Raw genomic sequence first — 15,884 nt, 5'->3', positions numbered from 1 at the left:
CCCTAGCTCCCAGTCTAGGAATATGGTTTCATCTTCCAGGGGAGCATGTGCCGGTATATCACACTTACCCCACTTCTGGGTTACAGAGCTCTATTCTTGGTGGGTGCAATCAAGCAGGCTTAGTGAGATTCCCTTCCCCTCTCTAGCTTTTAGGGTGAAAACTCGCTCCAGGCATGCATGGCAGGCAGGGAATGCTGGGACCCGAGTGTTCTTTTCCAGCTCCTGCTCATAAAACAGCGTGTCACTGGAAAGTGGGTGAAATGGGTGAAGGGGGTCAAAAAGTACAAATTTCTAGTTATAAAATTAATAAGTTATGGGGTTGTCTGACGTACACCATGGTAGCTAGTTAATACAGTGTATTTGAAAGTTGTTAAGAGAATAGATCTTGAAAGTTCTCATCACAGGAAAAAAACTTTGTGTGTGGGATGTTAACTGGACATATTGTGGTGATGATTTTGCAGTGTACACATTTATCAAATCATTGTGTGCCTGAGAATAATATATATCAGCTATATCTCAATTTAAAACAAACAAACAAGCAAACAGGTAGCAGGGCCTAGTGCATACACAGCTTCAGCAAAAAGAAAAAATATATATAAAATAATAGGGGGAGGGGAAAAACAGCTTTAAAGCAGTGGCTTAGAAGTCCTGTTCAGGGTAAGAGGCAGAACAGAAAGTTCCTCAGCTTTGCCTGAGACAGCTGATCTTACATAGAACAGAGGGTGGAGAATTACAAGCCTAAGTAGTTTGTTGAAACGATGAGTATCATAGTAAAGACCAGTTAAGAGAGCTCTCATCTCTGTCATGATACTAGTAGCATCAAGCAAAAGAGCAGAGCAAGGAGAAGTTGAACAGATAAAAATAATGAAGAAAAATGAACAGAGCCTCAGAAATGTGGGTCACCTTTAAGCACACCAATATAAGTGCATGGGAATTCCAGAAGAAGAAGAGAGAGAAAAGGGAAGAATATTTGAAGAAATCGTGGCTGAAAACTTCTCAAATTTGATGATAAACATTAATTTACACATCGAAGAAACTCATCTGACTCTAACGTGGATCAATTCAAAGAAATCCATTCCAAGACATGTCATAGTTAAAATGCTGAAAGTCTAAAAGAAAAAATGTTGAAACCTTGTAAGAAAAATGACTTACTAAAGGGAATCTGAACAGAATAATCAGCTGACATCTCATCAGAAAGGCATTGGGACAATATATTCATTCATAGTGCTGAAAACAAAAACCTCAGCCAGGAATTTTACATCCAGCAAAACTTCAGAATGAATGCAAAAGAAAAATGTTCCTAGATAGTCAAAATTGAGAAAATTCAATGCTAGCAGACCTGCTAAAAGGGTCTACTTCAGGCTGAAAGCAAATGACACCAGAAAGTAAATCCAGTGCGCACGTACACACACAATGGCAGTTGTAAAAGACCATACAATTGCAGTGTTAACTGATTTAAAAACCAGTTGCACTACACGTTTGTAGTATAGTTGAACTTAACAGGAAATGTAATATATACAAACATAGTATAGTTGACAGTAACAGTACAGAGAGATGGGTGGGGACAAAACTTACTGAAGTGAAGAAATAACATTAGATGGTAACTTGAATCCTAAGGAAGACTATGAAGAAAATGAAAATGAGGTTAATATAACAAAATCTATAAATATACTTGATCTTCTTTCTCTGAGTTTTAAGGTCATAAGATTATGTAAAATTATAAGTATTTTAGGGTTTATAAAATCACATATAGGTGCACTACAATTAAGTTATAAATCTGAAGTAGAATTTTATGTTAAGTTGTATATTATAAGCTCTAGCTAGAATAACCACTAATAAAATAATTGTAAAGTTATTAAAGGAATTTAAATGGTACACTAGAAAATATCCTTTGCCCTGGCCGGTTTGGCGCAGCGGTTGGAGCGTCGGCCTGCGGTCCAGAGAGACCCGGGTTCGGTTCCCGCTAAGGGCACGTACCTTGGTTGCGGTTTGTCCCCGGCCCTGGTTGGTCGTGCGGGTGGCAGCCACTCGATGTGTTCCTTCACATCGATGTTTCTCTCTCTCTCTCTTCCTCTCTCTCCCTCCCCCTCTATCTGAACAAAAAATGGAAAAATGTCCTCGGGTGAGGATAAAAAAGAAAAGAAAAGATCCTTTTAATAAAAAAGAAAGCAGTGAAAGCAGGAACCAAGAAAACACTTTTTAAATATTTTTTTATTGGTTGATTTTTAGAGAGAGAAACATCAGCTTGTTGTTCCACCTATTTATGCATCATTGGTTGATTCTTGTATGTGCTCTGACCAGTTATCAAACCCACAACCTTTGTGTATCAGGATGATGCTCCAACCAACTGAGCTACCCAGCCAAGGCAAGACACATATTTTTTTAAATGGCAAGTATAAATTCAGTTATATCAGTAATATTGATTTCAAAACAAAATTTGTTATTAGACATGAAGAAGGATATTCGATAACCATGAAGGAGTCACACTACCAGAAAGATACATCAACTGTAAACATGCATTTAACAACAGAGCCCTAGAATATATGGAGCAAAAACTAACAGAATTGAAGGAAGACCGAGACAGTTCAACAATAATTATTGGAGACTTGATTATGCCACCTCAATAATAAAACTAGGCAGAAGGTCAACAAATAGAAGACTTGAGAAACACTATAAACTAACTATACCTAACATCTACAGAACACTCCACCCAACAACAGCAGAGTACAGTCTCCTCAAATGCTCATGGAACAGTCTCCAACATTGATTATATGCTAGGCTGTAAACAAAGCCTCAATTTAAGAAGATTGGATTCATACAAAGAATGTCCTCTAAACACAATGGAATGAAATTAGAAATCAATAACAGAAGGAAAACTTATAAATATGTGGAAATTAACACATCCCTAAATAACCTGTGGTTCAAAGAAGAAATCACAAGGGAAATTAGAAAATACTTTGCAGTGAATGAAAGTGAAAACAGAATGTATGAAAACTTAGGGGATGCAGTGAAAACAGTATTTATAGGGAAATTTATAGCTGTAAACGCCTTTATTAAAAATCAAGAAAAATCTCAAATCAAAAACCTAACTTTATACATTAAGGACCTGGAAAAAGTAAAGTAAACAACCTAGTTGTAAGGAAAGTTTAGTGTGAAAATAAAACAAAATAATAACAGAGAAGATCATCAAAACCAAAAGTTGATTCTTTTCAACAACAACAAAAAAAACTGGACTGGTCAAGAAGAGTAAAGACACGTTACCAAAATCTCTACAGACCTTAATGAAATAAAGGGAATTGTAAGGGAATACAATGAATAACAAAATCGCAACACGTTAGGTAACTTGAATGAGATGAAAAAATTCCTAGAAAGACAGAAACTACCGAAACTGACTCAATTAGAAATAGAATATCTGAAAAGACCTGTAATGAGTGAAGAAATTGAATTCATAAGTTTAAAACTTTCTGCAAAGAAAAGTCCAGGCCCCTTAGGCTTCTCTGGGGAACTGACCAAATATTTAAAAAGTAATTAACACAAATCCTTCACAAACACCAGGGAAAAAACAGAGAGGCACTACTTCCCAACTCATTCTTTGAGGCCTGTATAACCCTAATACCAAACCAGACATTTTCAGGAAACTACAGATGAGTGCTGTTAATGCATTTAGATATAAAAACGTACAACAAAATATTAGCAAACTAAATTTAGCAATATATAAAAAGGATGATACACCCAAGTGAGATTTATCCCAGGAATGCAAAGTCTGTTCAAAACATGAAAATTGACATAATAAACTACATTAATAGAGTAAAGGACAAAAACCACGTGATCAGCTCAGTAAAGCCAGAAAAAGTGCTTCAAAACCCAGCACCCTTTTATGTTAAAAATATTCAATAAACTAGTCAGAGAAAGGAACTTCCTCATCCTGACAAAGGACATTACAGAAAACCCATAACTATAACATTTCTTAAACAGTGAAAGGCTGAAGACTTCCCCTGAAGTCTAGCATAAAACAAGCACGTCTGCTTTTACCACTTCTATTTAACAGATAATAATATTGCAAACCTTTTATGCCAGGCAATGAATCGGACCTTTTATCTGCTTAAATGTTCACCATAGCTCTGTGAGGTAGTTTCATGGAGAACATCTGCAGTGACTTGTCCCTTCCAGTCATAACATTGATTTTTATGCTTACAAATGCAAGTCCTTTAACTATTGGGTTTTTGTTTTTGTTTTGTTTTGTTTTTGCCATTTATAGCCTTCAGTTTGACCCAGCACCTCGTCGTGGAGAGCCTCATGTTACCCGGCGCACACCAGACTACTTCCTATAAATTCCTCCTGGGAAAACCTGCCTTTGTATGTGGAAGTATACTGGCTTTTTAAATACACACACACACACACACACACACACACACACACACACATATATTTAGAAACAAAACAAGCAACAGTAATCTAAGTGTATTTGTAATAAATTGGGATCTGTCTTGGCATTAAACTATATCATGGACCAAAATGTGCCATACTAATGACGAGCATTTAGCACAATGACGAGCATTGAGACTTAAATTTAGTACGGTTCTAGATCAGTCTGTCTTAACAGTTTGCCTGCTATATTTGTAGTGACCCTTTTCCTCTGAGCTGTTCAAGCAAAAAACGTAACTAACCCCTTCATCTCCTTTTGCACTTATTTGGAAATTTTAGTTATAGTGTTTAACTGGCATGGATTAATAGAGTTGGAGTTTTATTTTTAAGGAAAATCACAAGCTAACTTCCACTTAATCCATTACCCTTTATTTTATTGAAATGTATAATTAACTGAAGAAAAGATTCTTCTTGGGAGTATGTTGTCATAACATTTAAAGAGATTTCCCTCCATTTAAACTAAGTACTGTTTTATGTTGGTCTGCATATTTCTGTATATTTGTCACGACAGTGCTTGCATCCTATTTGGTGTACTGAGCAAATAAACTTTTCATTTTAAACAAAAATATTGATGTATTGTGGTACACTTGAAAGTTTTATTATTTTGAAATTTGATACAAAGTCTTAACTTTTAGTGAACAGTTGTGTTTAGGTAATTTAATTTTCTTTGTATAGGGCTTAATTTAATAAGGAAAAATTCAAATAGTACCCGATATCTTTTAGACCATAAAAAAGTCATTTTTATTTCTAAACATTTCATTAGGTAATTTGTATTAATGTATTAATGGTTTTAACTATGTATTGTATGCTAAAACTGTAGACTGTTATATAACTGGGAAGATTTTTTTTTTTCTTCTTTCTTTTTTTTTCTTTTTCTTCAGTCTTCACCCGTAAATAATGCCTCTCACTGATTTCAGAGAGAGTGGAAGAGAGAGAGAATATCGATCGACTACCTCGTGCACATTCCCCAACAGGGGGTTGAATCCACAACTCAGGCATGTGCCCCACGGGGGATCAGCCTTCTGGGCACGGGGCAACGCTCCAACCAAGCCACACCACAGGGCCTAGGGAGAATCTTTTAAAAATCAAAATAAAAAAGTCAAAATATAGCCCTGGCCAGTTTTGGTCAGTGGTTAGAGCATCGGTCCACACACCAAAGAGTCGTGGTTTGGTTCCGGTCAAGGGCACGTGCCTCAGTTGAGGTTCATCCTCGGCCCTGGTCGCAATTGTGCAGAAGGCAGCCAGTCGATGTGTCCCTCTCACGTTGATGTTTCTCTCTCTCTCCCTTTCTCCCAGTGTATCTGAAGATAAATGGGAAAATATCCTCAGGTGAGGATTATAAAAAAAAATATATATATATATATATATGATTAATCTCCAAGAGTAGAAATAGCAATAGTACTGTGTGTACAAATATAAAATATAAATTCCAAATAGTAGAGGAGAAAATATGGAGTCATTTTGGGGGTGAGAGTAGGAGTGAAAGACACAACAGGAAAAACTAAATTTAAGCGTTTATATGAGATGGTAGAAATACGTGTAAATACCTCAAAATTATGATCAGTGTAAATGAACTGAATTCTCTAAAAGACAAAGGGTCAAATGTGATTTTTTTTTTTTTTAAGTTCGCTGTATACTGATTATAAGACACACACCATCAGCGAAGTGATTTGGGTAGATGGACAATAAGAACCACTGAACCACACCGGCTGGGCCCAACCTGCTTTTCTATTAAGGCAAAAAAAGATGTGGAAGACTTGAAGAACACATTTTAATAACATTGATATAATGAACATATATAGATCTCTGCACCCTAACAGAGAATACACATTCTTGTCAAGTTTATATGGGACAGTTATAAAAATTAGCAATTATTACATCTCAGAAACTTGCCAAAATCAATGTGACACCAAAATTTCTGACTGCAATGCAATTAAAAATTCAGAGGTCAAGGCCCTGTGGGTGTGGCTCAGTTGAATGGAGCATCCTCCTGTGCTCGGAAGGGTCTCAGGGTTGATTCTCTGTCAGAACACATACCTAGGTTGCGGGATTCTATCCCTGATCAGGGTCCATGGGGGAAATCTGTGTTTCTCTCACATCTGTTTTTCCCTCCCTCTCCAGAATCAGTTTTTTAAAAAATTTAGAGGTCGGCCCTGGCCAGTTGTTGCTCAGTGGTTAGAGTGCCCCTTATACCTAAGGGTCTTGGGTTTGATTCCTTATCAAGGGCACATACCTGGGTTGCAGGTTCGATTTCTGGCCCTGGTCAGGGTGCATGTGAGAGGCAACCAATCAATGTGTTTTCCTTTCTCCCTCTCCCTCTCCCCTCCCTCCCACTCTCTAAACTCAGTGGAAAAATATCCTGGGGTGAGGATTAACAACAACAAAATTTAGAGGTGAATAGCAAAAATATAACTTTTTAAAATACCTATGCATTTTGAAATTTAAAAAAGTAACTTGAGGACCAAAGATGAAATAAAGGAAATTTAAATTCTATAAAATAGAATTTAGAAAAACTGAATGATTATGAAAGTATGTTTTAAAAGTGTGGACAAAACATCCACATGTTTTGAATAGCCAAATTTTGAAAAATTAAGAAAATTACATTAATTTCCCTATGTCAAAACTTATTATAGAACTATGGTTTTCAAGACAGTATAGTATAGGTGTAAACAGACATATATAGATTAATTAACAGAATTAAAAGTCCAGAAATAAATGCTTAACATTTATAGTCAATTGGTTTTCAAAAACAAGGCAGTTCATTGAAGAAAGGATTTGTTCAACAAATAGTGTTAGGACAAGGAAAAGGATGACCTTGGATGCTTACCTCCCACCTTACAAGAAAATTCACTAAAAATGGATCATAGACTTAAACATAAGACCTAATACAAACTTACAAAAAACACAGAACCCCTTTGAGATTTTGGGTCATCAAAGATTTCTTAAATAATGATACCAAAATAATGGTTCATAAAAATTTTAAATTTGATTAATTGGATATCATAAAAATTCAAAACTTTTGTGCTTCAAATGACAGGATTAAATGAAAAGACAGTACTCTGCAAGAAGATATTTGCAAAATATATCTGATAAAGGTTTTATATCCAGATTTTTAAAGAACTCTTAACCACTCAATAAGAAGAAGACACAATAATCAGAACATGGGCAGAAGTGAATAGACATTTCACCGAGGAAACTACACAAATGGCTAATAAGAACATGAAAATACTAACATCTGTCATCTTGCTATTTGTTTTCTGTTTGCCCAATAGTATTTTTTCTTAATTCTTTTGGTTTACTTGAATATTTTATATTTCATTTATCTCCTGAGTGGCTTATTAGCTATACCTCTTCATTTTGTTACTTCAGTGGTTGCTTTAGGATTTGTGGTATACATCTTGAACTTACAGTCTACCTTCAAGTAATATTGCATAAAATTTAGTATAAGAACTTTGTAATGTAGTATACTTCCATTTATCCCCACAAACTCTGTGCTATTGTCATATATTTTGCTTGTTTATACATATTAAAAACCCCATATAACATTATTACTTTTGTTTGAACATAGATTATTGTTTAAAGGAATTTAAATAAGGAAAAAACTTTTGTGTTTACTTATGCTAACATACACTATTTACAATGCTCTTTGTCTTTGTGTAGATTCCTATTTCCTCCTGGTATTATTTTCTTCTGCGTTAAAGACCTCTTAACTATTTCTTGTATTACAAGTCTGCCAGTGATGAATTTCTTCAACTTTTGTATGTCTTAAAAGTATTTCAGCCCTGGCCAGTTTGGCTCAGCGGTTGGAGCGTCGGCCTGCAGTCCAGAGAGACCTGGGTTCGGTTCCCACTAAGGGCACGTACCTCTGTTGTAGTTTGTCCCTGGCCCTGGTTGGTCGTGTGAGTGGCAGCCACTCGATGTGTCCCTTTCACGTCAATGTTTCTCTCTCTCTCCCTCCCACTCTATCTGAACAAAAAATGGGAAAATGTCCTCAGGTGAGGATAAAAAAAAAAAAAAAAAAGTTTCGTGTTCCAAAAAAAAAGTGTTTCGTGCTCATTTTTGAAAGATATTTTTACAAGGTAGAGAATTCTGTTGTAACTCAGAGACTCGGAGCCCATAGAGCTCAAACTGTACTAGTGGTGGGCTGGCTGTTGTTACCTTGTGCTTAGGATAGGGGTGGGGGTGCTAGGTTTTCCTGTGTGCCTGCTTTGCCCTCAGCTTCCCATCGTCCCTGTCCCTGCGTCCCTGTATCAGGGAGAGGTTCTTCCTGCCCTTCCACTTCTCCGGCTGTAAATGGCTATTGCTTGTGACTCATGGTAGGAGCAGGTGCGATGCCCTGTTGTGCCAGCTCAGTGTCATTCAGCATTACTGTTTCTTCTGCCTGTGGCAGACAGCTGCCCTGTGCATGTGGTGTGTCTCTGGTGGTGTGCTGAGTCATCCCCAGCAACAGCAAACATCTGTTTGTTATCTGTACCTGCCCCTCCCCAAGGCTAGAGAATACTTACCACCCCCCCCCCCCCCCCCAGCAGCATTAAGTATTTGCCTGAATCCTGGGACAGGCGGATGGATTTTGCTTTTACGGCTACTCTGGAAACATCTTGGCCAGAGTCCTGTGGCCTAGTATTTGGTGCCCCCAGTGAGTTCAGACTTCGGCTTTGTAGGGAAGGATCCCGAGAAGCTAGTGGGGCTTTAAGCTTGTTCCTCCACAGCCACCAATCACCTCCTCGTCTGTACTGAGATGGCTTGTTTCCTCTGGTCATCTGCACTGCTCTTCTCATGAACACCAGGCCAGGCCGGTGGAGAAGCGCTTTCAGTGAGGGAGGACTCACTGAAATCTCGGCTGGATTTCCTGTCTGCTGGTAGAGCCGCGGTTCTCCCCGCCCGCCTCGGGGATGACCGCCCTGGCTCCCTGTCTCCTCGTTCTCCAGCTCAGTTTCCAGGATTGCTCTGCAGCCTCCCCCGTCCGAGGGCCCGGGATCCGGTTCTGTACGTCATCCAGCTGTTTCTTGTTAGCGTGGGAGGAGCGTGCTTTGCGCTTTCCACATCCCAAGCAAAGGTCCCTCGCTGCGGTGATCAGAACTTGTTATTTTTAGGACCTCAGTTTCAGTGAGCAGAACAAAACGATTAAGGCTCGTACCACCCCCACCCCTTTTAAAGGGGAATGTCATATTTCTTTTACAGTTTCCTTAAGAAAAAAGATGGCTTTATGCTTTTTAGTTTATTCTCTCCACAAAACAAAATACCCCCCAGTGTCATGGCCATTATAGTAGAACAATCTAAAATGATACATGTTTGATAACAGGCAGCTATTTATCGTTAAACTCAAATGAGCGTATCTCCCACCTGAGTCCCTGACTGTGGGGGAGTTGGCAGAGTGAAGCTGAACAGGAAGAGGAGTAATAAAGTTCAGGAAATCCTCCGAGGATATGTGGCTTGTGTGCTAGAGGTAATACAGGGTATGTGGTGCACTCCTGAGCACTGCGCCTAACCACTCGGGAGATTTTTTTTTTTTTGGTACATGCCTCTAGCAGGAACCGAACCCAGGAATCTCTGATCCACAGGCCGGCGCTCCAGCCGCTGAGCCAAATTGGCCAGGGCCAGAATATTCTTCAGTATACTGAAGATACAGGTCTTTAACATTTTTCAGTTTTACTCTTTCAATGAAGGGTATTATTAAAAACAATAATAAACAGGCTAAGTTGAAATAGGATTCAAGTTTGTTTTCCCTGGGGGCTTTTTAAAAAAAATCCAAAGATATTTTAAATCAGCTTTTTTTTTTTTTTTTTTTTTTATCACTTGGCAGATTTACAAGTCTGTTCCTTTTTAATCTTAAACCTGTTATCTTTAAACATTTTACCATGGAAAAGTATACAAAAATAAAAGAGTATAAGGTACCCCAATGTACTTTTACTTTGTTTTAATGTTTATTCATCTGTATCTCCACCTACTGTTCCCCTTCCAGTTATTTTGAAGCATATTTTGACTATAATTCATATATTCTAGTATGTATCTTTAGAAAGAAGGATTTTCTATCTCCCTCTCTTCCTTTCCCTCCCTTCCTCTCTTAACCATAATACCATCATCACACCTAGAAAAAAATAATTCCTTATGTTTCTGATTTTTACAACTCATTTCAAGGAGACTACAGAAGAAAAGATTAGTAGTATTAACCAAAATCTAAAGATGTAAGCTATCTATAGTTCCTTTTCCTAATCTCAGAGGAAGAATTAGCTTTTGCAACCAAGGAAACAATTGAGTATCTATTTTTAGCCTTTTAGTTGTACATGCAGCTGATAGTGTTTTTTCTTTGTGTTAAAGAAAAATATATCGCCATGCAAAGCAATGGCCCTAATGATTACCAGAGGGAAAGGGGGTGGAGGTGGGCAGGAGAAGGTAAAGGGGGGATAAATGGCAACAGAAAGAGACATGACTTGGGGTGGTGAACATACAGTACAATATAAAGATGATGTATTATAGAATTGTACACCTAGATCCTACATAATTTTATTAACCAATGTAACCACAATAAATTAAAAATTTTTTTCTTTATTAATTTTTAGAGAGAGAGGAAGGGAGAGATAGAAATATTGATGAGAGAGAACATCAACTGGCCACCTCCTGCATGCCTCCCACTGAGGATTTGGCCCACAACCTGGGCATGTGCCCTGACCGGGAATCAAATGGGCGACCTCTTGATGCATGGTTGACAATCAACCACTGAGCCACACCGGCTGGGCAATAGAATTATTTGTAAAACTTTGAATATTCTGTGAATCTTATTTTGAGGTACTACTTTTGATCTTTCTCAGACCTTTTTTTTTTTTAATTTTTAAAAACTTCAATTATAGTTATTCAATATTATATTAGTTTCAGGTGTACATCATAGTGGTTATACATATAACTTAAGAAGCAATCTCCCTGATAAGTCTAGTACCCCCAACACCATGCATAGTTATTATGATTTTATTGACTATATTCTCTCTGCTGTATTTTATATGTCATGACTATTTGTATTTCTTAATCCCTTCCACTTATTTCCTCAACATTTCTCCCATCTGGCAACCCTCAGTGTATTCTTATCTGAGTTTGTTTCTGTTTTGTTTGTTCATGTACTTTGTTTTTTAGATTCCACATATAAGTAAAATCACATGGTATTTCTCTTTCTCTGTCTGGTTTATTTCACTTAGCATACTACCCTCCAGGTCCATCCATGTTGTCACAAATGGTCATTTTTCCATTCTTTTTTATGGCTGAGTAATATTCCATTATATATACCACATCTTCTTTATCCAGTCATCTATGATGAACACTGGGGTCTTATTTTCCTATCTATTCAGCTACCCTATGTCTTTTTTTGTTATCATCACCCGAGGACATTTTTTTGTTTTTCGTTCAGATAGAGTGGGAGGGAGAGAGAGAGAAACATCAACGTGAAAGGGACACATCAAGTGGTTGACACCCACATGACCCAACCAGGGCCGGAGACAAACTACAATCGAGGTACGGGCCCTTAGTGGGAATTGAACCCAGGTCTCTCTGGACCGCAGGCCGATGCTCTAACCACTGAGCCAGACCGGCCAGGGCTACCCTATGTCTTTTTATTACAGCATTTAATCCATTTATACTTTTTTTTTTTTTTTTTTAATCCTCATCCGAGGACATTTTTCCATTTTTTGTACAGACAGAATGGGAGGGAGAGAGAGGAAGAGAGAGAGAGGGAAACATCGATGTGAAAGGGACACATCGAGTGGCTGCCACCTGCACGACCAACCAAGGCCGGGGACAAACTGCAACCGAGGTACATACCCTTAGCGGGAACCGAACCCGGGCCTCTCCGGACCACAGGCGGACGCTCTAACCGCTGAGCCAAACCGGCCAGGGCTAATCCATTTATACTTAAAGTAATTATCGATTAGTATATAGTTATTTCCATTTTATTATTCATAGTTTTAATTTTTTTCTTGAAGTTTTTTTAATGTTTCTTGTAATACTAGTTTTGTGGTGATTAACTCTTTTAGCTTTTTCTTGTCTGGGAGGTGTGCAATGACCCATAATCAAACCGGGACCTCTCAGTCCATGGGAGTTGCTCCATCCATAAAACCACACCAGCTGTGCACAATTCTTGCTTGGAAGGAATTATGTGTTTGGGAAAACAAAGTCATAGCTACAATACAATGTAATAAATTCTACATAAGTGGTATAAAGGAGAATTAAATAAGGGGCACTACACTGAGGAATCAAGCTAACTGACTCTTAAGACAGAGCATAGGAAAAGAAAAAGGGAGTTACTAGAACAAAGCTAATAGCCTTTTATACCACACTTTATTTTTGTTGTTAATCCTCACCCAAGGATAATTTTTTGTTTTTTTTATTTAATTTTTAAACTTTATCGTTGAATGTATTACAGATGTTCCCCCATGTTTCCCCCATTGACCCCCTCCTCCCCACGCCCATCCCCCTCCTGCCTTCCCCACACAATTGTCTATGTCCACTGGTTATGCATAAATGCATGTAAGTTATTTGATTATTTCTTCTCACCCCCATCCCTCCTTGCCTTTGAGGTTCCTCCATCTAACAACCAATTGGTACTTCCTAATCCTTTTGCCTTTTTCACCCACCCGCCCAACCCCCGCCCATCTGGCAACCAACAAAAAGTTCTGTGTATCTATGAGTCAGTTTCTGTTCTGCTTGCTCATTTTGCTTGTATTCAATTGTTGATAGATGTGTGTTTATTGCCATTTTATTGTTCATATTTTTGTTCTTCAAGAAGACCCATCAACATTTCATATAATACGGGTTTGATGGTGATGAACTAACTCACTCCTTTAGATTTTTCTTATCTGGGAACCTCTTTATATGTCCATCAGTTCTAAATGATAGCTTTGCAGGATAGAGTAATCTTGGTTGTAGGTTCTTGCTTTTCATCACTTTGAAATCTCATCACCCCTTTCTGGCCTGGAAAGTTTCTTTTGAGAAATGAGCTGAGCCCTGACTGGTTTGGCTCAGCAGTTACAGCATCGGCCCGCAGACCAGAGAGAAATGGGCTGATAATCTTAGGATGATGTGTCTTGGTGTGGACCTCTTTGGGTTCATGTTCTTTGGGATTCTCTATGCTTCCTGGACTTGTATGTCTTTTTCCTTCACCAAGTTAGGGAAGTTTTATGTCATTATTTTTTCAAATAGGTTCTCAATTTCTACTCTCCTCCTTCTCACACTCCCATGATGTGTATGTTGGTATGCTTTACGTTGTCCCAGAGGCTTCTTACATTATCCTTATTTTTTTTGGATTCTTTGTTCTGATTGGGTATTTTTTGCTTCCTTATATTCCAAATCAATGGTTTGCTTCTTGGCTTCACTTACTGTACGATTGATTCCCTGTAAATTATTATTATTTTTTCTTTATTGATTGTAGAGAGAGAGGGAGATGGGAACGTCAGTGAGAGAGAACATCGATTGGCCGCCTCCTATATGCTCCCCACTGGGGATTTGGCCCACAACTTGGGCATGTGCCCTGACCAGGAATCAAACCAGCGACCTCTTGGTGCATGGGTCAAGGCTCAACCACAGAGCCACACTAGCTGGGCTGTAAATTATTATTTATTTCAATTAGTGCATCCTTCATTTCTGACTGGTTCTTTTTTATGTGTTTTTTTTTTTATCCTCATCCAAGGACATTTTTCTATTTTTGTTCAGATAGGAGGGAGAGAGAGAGAGAGAGACATCAACGTGAAAGGGACACATCGAGTGGCTGCCTCCCACACAACCCCAGCTGGGGCTGGGGACAAACTGCCCTTAGCGGAAACCGAACTCAGGTCTCTCTGACCGTGGGCTGACGCTCTAACCGCTGAGCCAAACCAACCAGGGCTCTTTTTTATGTTCTTTAAGTTCTAAGTTCCTTTAAGTTCTAAGTTTCTTGAGCATCCTTATAACCAGTGTTTTGAACTCTACATCTGTTAGATTGCTTATCTCCATTTTGTTTAGTTCTTTTCCTAGAGTTTTTTTTTTGGGGGGGGGGGCATGCTTCTTTGTCTCCTCATTTTTCTCTACCTTCCCATGTTTGTTTCTAAGTTATTAGGTAGAGTTGCAATGTCTCCTAGGCTTCCTAGGGTGGCCTATTATAGTAGGTGTCCTGCAGGGTCCAATGGCACAGCCTCCCTGGTCACTCCAGCTGGGCCCTCGAGGTGCACCCCTAGTGTGGACTGTCCACCCTTCTGTTGTAATTGAGTCTTGATTGTTGTTGGCACATCAGTGGGAGAGACTTACTCAGACTGATGAGCTTCAAGGACTGGTTGTGTCCACTGACCACTGGCCTCTGACTACCTTGGAGGATCAGCCATGCAGGGGCCCACCACACAGAGCAAGGCTTACTTCAGTGAGGCTCGGTACCCACTGAGTCTACTCCATGAGTGTGTCACTTGTGGAGGTGGTTGGGTGATGGTGCTTCGACATGGTCTGAAGCTGTCCACTGGGTGTGCTGGCGCTGTGTTCTATCTGGGATCACCAGACATAAGCTACAAATTGATCTACAGATGTCTGCTTCTTGTGCTGGACTTGGAGGTGACCAAGCAAAGCCAAGCTGTGAACTAAGGCTGGCTGCTTCTAGAGCCAGGCCTGGGGCCAGTTAGCTAGAGGGATAGGGCTGGCTGAGGCCAGATGCTGTTTGCTTGAGAGAATTGAGGAAAATCTGAAGCAGGAGCCAAGGCAGCCAGGCCATGCCTATGGTGAAGCTACTGCAAACAGCCTGGGTGGGCCTAAAAGTTGGGAGGGGCAGGGCCTCAGGGAATCACCAGGGTAGAGCAAACAGTGTGAGCCAAGTCCCAGGAGTCCCAGATATGGCGCCCTCTGCCAGCCTCATGGGGAAAGGGCTCATCAAAGGAACAGCAGCCTCCTCTGGCATGTCTGTCCAGGAGAAAGCTACCTCTCCAGCTCTGGCTCCAATGCCAAACAATTCAGTTCTTCCCCATATGTCTCTGGTGCCTTTCAAGCTGCCTCCCCAATGCTGGAGCCCGAAGGGTGTGAGTCCCAGTAAGTCCATATACAGGTCCTTTAGGAGTAACTGCCTGGGACTCCAGAGGCCTCAGCCTCCCTCAGCCTCAGTTCCTGCTGGTTATTACAGCCAGAAGTTAATGGGAACTTCTCTTCCTGGTACTGGAACCCTGAGCTGTGGGGCCTGGTGTGGGTTGAGGACCCCTTGCTACTCAGCTAAGGTAGCCCTCCTGACTTTTATCTGCCACACATGGGTGTGGGACCAACCCATCTGCACCTCTGTGCCTCCACCCCCCTCCTACCAGTCTCCATGTGTATTTTTCTTTAATTTCATAGTTGTAGGAATTCCATTCAGCTCGATTTCAGGCAGTTCTGAAGGATGGTGGTTGTGTAGTTTACTTGTAATTTTGATGTGGTTGTGGGAGGAGGCGATACCACATTTACCTACACCGCCATCTTGATGAAATCACCAC

General features: G+C 39.6%; 1 protein-coding gene across 1 annotated transcript in view; it reads left to right on the top strand.

The window, feature by feature from the left end:
• Positions 1-4,976, top strand: part of PPP2CB (protein phosphatase 2 catalytic subunit beta) — a 32,694-nt gene extending 27,718 nt beyond the window's left edge. The window contains exon 7 of the mRNA XM_036250345.1: positions 4,259-4,976. Within this exon, the coding sequence (XP_036106238.1) occupies positions 4,259-4,331 (73 nt within the window). The 3' untranslated portion in view covers positions 4,332-4,976. The remainder of the gene's footprint in view (positions 1-4,258) is intronic.
• The last annotated feature ends 10,908 nt before the right edge of the window (positions 4,977-15,884 follow it).

The sequence above is a fragment of the Molossus molossus genome, unplaced genomic scaffold (assembly GCF_014108415.1).
Source record: "Molossus molossus isolate mMolMol1 unplaced genomic scaffold, mMolMol1.p scaffold_m16_p_9, whole genome shotgun sequence".
In the NCBI taxonomy this organism is placed as follows: Eukaryota; Metazoa; Chordata; class Mammalia; order Chiroptera; family Molossidae; genus Molossus; species Molossus molossus.
This window is presented reverse-complemented; position numbering and strand designations above follow the sequence as displayed.